The 3,064-nt window shown below is 38.6% G+C and overlaps 1 protein-coding gene across 1 annotated transcript in view; it reads left to right on the forward strand.

Annotated features, from left to right (window-relative positions):
* Positions 1-2,156, forward strand: part of LOC107681998 (cyclic AMP-dependent transcription factor ATF-7-like) — a 43,493-nt gene extending 41,337 nt beyond the window's left edge. Inside the window, exons 11-12 of the mRNA XM_016478410.1 lie at positions 1,286-1,391; positions 1,465-2,156. Of these exons, the coding sequence (XP_016333896.1) occupies positions 1,286-1,391; positions 1,465-1,700 (342 nt within the window). The 3' untranslated portion in view covers positions 1,701-2,156. The remainder of the gene's footprint in view (positions 1-1,285; positions 1,392-1,464) is intronic.
* The last annotated feature ends 908 nt before the right edge of the window (positions 2,157-3,064 follow it).

Genomic DNA, 3,064 nt, shown 5'->3' on the forward strand with positions numbered 1-3,064 from the left:
CGTCAAAGGTTGAGGAATGAAACAGACGAATCATTGTAATTTAGGAATAGAATCACGTTGGTGTTTGAATCGTGTTTGCGATCTTTAACGATCTAATAAATTAAAGTGCTTTGTCATGTTGGTGGTGACACCTCTCTCGCAACATGTTTAGCTATCACAGATATTATACTTAGCTTTTTTGGCTTCTGATCGCAAATGTAGCCAAACTTTGGAGCGCTTAGATTAGTGAGCAAGGTCCTGGCAGATCGCTAAGCGAAGTCCGGTCCTCACAGATGAAAAAAACAAAAGCGCTTAGGAATCGATAGGCGAAAATAGATAGAAATTTTAATTTGACAGCAAGTATCCGATTCCTGATCTTAAAGGGTTACTCCACCCCAAAATTAAAATTTTGTCATTAATTACTTACCCCCATGTCGTTCCAAACCCGTAAAAGCTTCGTTCGTCTTCGGAACACAATTTAAGATATTTTGGATGAAAACCGGGAGGCTTGTGACTGTCCCATTGCCTGCCAAGTAAATTACACTGTCAAGGCCCAGAAAAGTATGAAAGACATCGTCAGAATAGTCCATCTGCCATCAGTGGTTCAATCTGAATTTCATGAAGCGACGAGAATACTTTTTGTATGCAAAGAAAACAAAAATAACGACTTTATTCTGGAATCGGAATCGATTTTCGATTCCCAACCCTAGTCTGAAATGCATAACTTTACTGCATACCGTTTCACATACTGTTTTTTTAAATATTTTCATTTTTTTTTTTATATCTTTACATATACTGCAGTATTGCTAGTATCTCATTCCAAACATAACCTGAGACTAGATTTTTATTTTATTTTATTTTATTACAGTTATTGAGATTATTTCAAATTGATTTTATCATTGATACTATTAAAAATAATAATAATTGTATTTATTGTAAGAATAAAACTTTTTTATGTATGTATTATTTATGTATTTATTGTTTTTGTTATTTCATTTTGTTTTATCTTTTGTTATTATTGTTTATTATTTTATAATTATTGGCCTTATTTTAATATAAAATATTTTTTTATTTGTATATTTATTTATTAAATTGTTTTACCATTACTTGCCTTATTTTGTTTTATTTTTGTCATGTTTCTTAAAAAAAAAAATGTTCATTTCTTTTGTTGTGTGCATTGATGGTTTGGCATTATACTTTGAAATTGAGTAGATACAAATGTGTTTGCAAGTGCTTTGTTCTCAGCTAGTTTGTGACCAAGAGTGATGTTCACACTTTTCTGTTTTCCTGTATTTCTGTGTACAAGAACGAGGTGTCTCATCTGCGAAACGAAGTTACTCATCTGAAGCAGTTGCTGTTAGCCCACAAAGACTGTCCCGTCACCAACCTTCAAAAGAAAGCCATCTACTTGGGTGAGTGGAGCTCACATTGAGGTCTTTGACCTGCATCTGCGGGATCTAACCTTCATTTATTGATGTCTCTCAGGAGAGGAGCACTTGAAAGAGACGTCTGAGCCCACGGGCTCCCCGGCACCGGTCATTCAGCACAGCTCTCTGGCCCCCAGCCCCTCGTCCGTGGTAGGCCCCAATGGCCTGAACTCCCGCGCCGCGGCCGAGGCGGTGGCCATGTCAGTGCTGGCGGGGATGGGCAGCCAGCGAGGGGAGAGCGGTGGGCCATTGCACGTCATCATGGCCACACAGTCCCACCCATCCAACAGATGATGAGAGCAGGTAACAGTCTGCCTGGGACTCTCCGCATCCCGGGAGAGAGGGGCAGATCTGCGAGAGGAGAATGCTGGTTCCCTCTCACTCCATCACGCTCTGACCTGGAGCTCAGCTGCATTCTGGGAATGAAACTGGGACTATGTACACGTATTGAGAGAGACCGAAGGAGATTGTCATTCACTATGCCATAGACTAAGGGGGCTGGACTCCAAACCATGCTCTCATTTGCATTCTCTGTAACTCCTGCTACTTCCTTCAACTTCCTCCTGCTCCTCCACTGGCTATAGGGCTGCAAAGCACTTCCTGTCATTAAACGTATTCCCACAGACACACGCTGCAATAAAGACATTGTTTGTTTGAACCGTGACTGTGCACTCGGTGTATGTCACACATGCAGGCAACATGTTGCAACTCAGAGTTGCAACGATGCAATACTTTATATATTCTTATATATATATAAATATATACAGTGGGTACGGAAAGTATTCAGACCCCCTTCAATTTTTCACTCTTTGTTATATTGCAGCCATTTGCTAAAATAATTTAAGTTAATTTTTTTTCCTCATTAATGTACACACAGCACCCCATATTGACAGAAAAGCACAGAATCGTTGACATTTTTGCAGATTTATTAAAAAAGAAAAACTGAAATATCACATGGTCCTAAGTATTCAGACCCTTTGCATATGGGGTGCTGTGTGTACATTAATGAGGAAAAAAAATTAACTTAAATGATTTTAGCAAATGGCTGCAATATAACAAAGAGTGAAAAATTTAAGGGGGTCTGAATACTTTCCGTACCCACTGTATATATATATATATATGTATCAGTAAGTATGTGTTTGAGAGAAACATGATGCTTTAATGTTCTGTAGGATCTTCTACCTTGCTATTTTAGAGCAGGTTTTTAGTTTTCAAGTGGCCATCCCCCTCATCTGACCCTCGCTCATCTTACCTCATTTTTAACCTGTTATATACGTTTATAATCGACGTGTGCATGTGTGCTTCTCGTGTGGGTGTACAGTGATGTATAATGGAAAATAGCAGTTTGTGAAGGACTGATACACTAAGACTGCCTTGCTAGCATGCAAACTTTTTGCTATATAAAAACTGTATTGTACTGGCACATTGCGTTCAGTTTGGGCTATGGAACTTCATAGTTTGGTCCTATCATTGTTTTCTTGTGTCTCAGCAAACAGCATACTGTCCGAGGTCATTATGTATGATTAATTTTAATCAGGACCCTTGTCTTGAGAAATCGATATATTTACTGTTTTAAATCATGCCGTTTCCTTTCCCTGTGATCACAGTGTTTTAAATGCAGCTTTAGATTGAGTTATGTTGGCTATTATGAGCTAAGT

The sequence above is a fragment of the Sinocyclocheilus anshuiensis genome, unplaced genomic scaffold, assembly GCF_001515605.1.
Source record: "Sinocyclocheilus anshuiensis isolate Anshui unplaced genomic scaffold, SAMN03320099.WGS_v1.1 scaffold2090, whole genome shotgun sequence".
Classification (NCBI taxonomy): Eukaryota; Metazoa; Chordata; class Actinopteri; order Cypriniformes; family Cyprinidae; genus Sinocyclocheilus; species Sinocyclocheilus anshuiensis.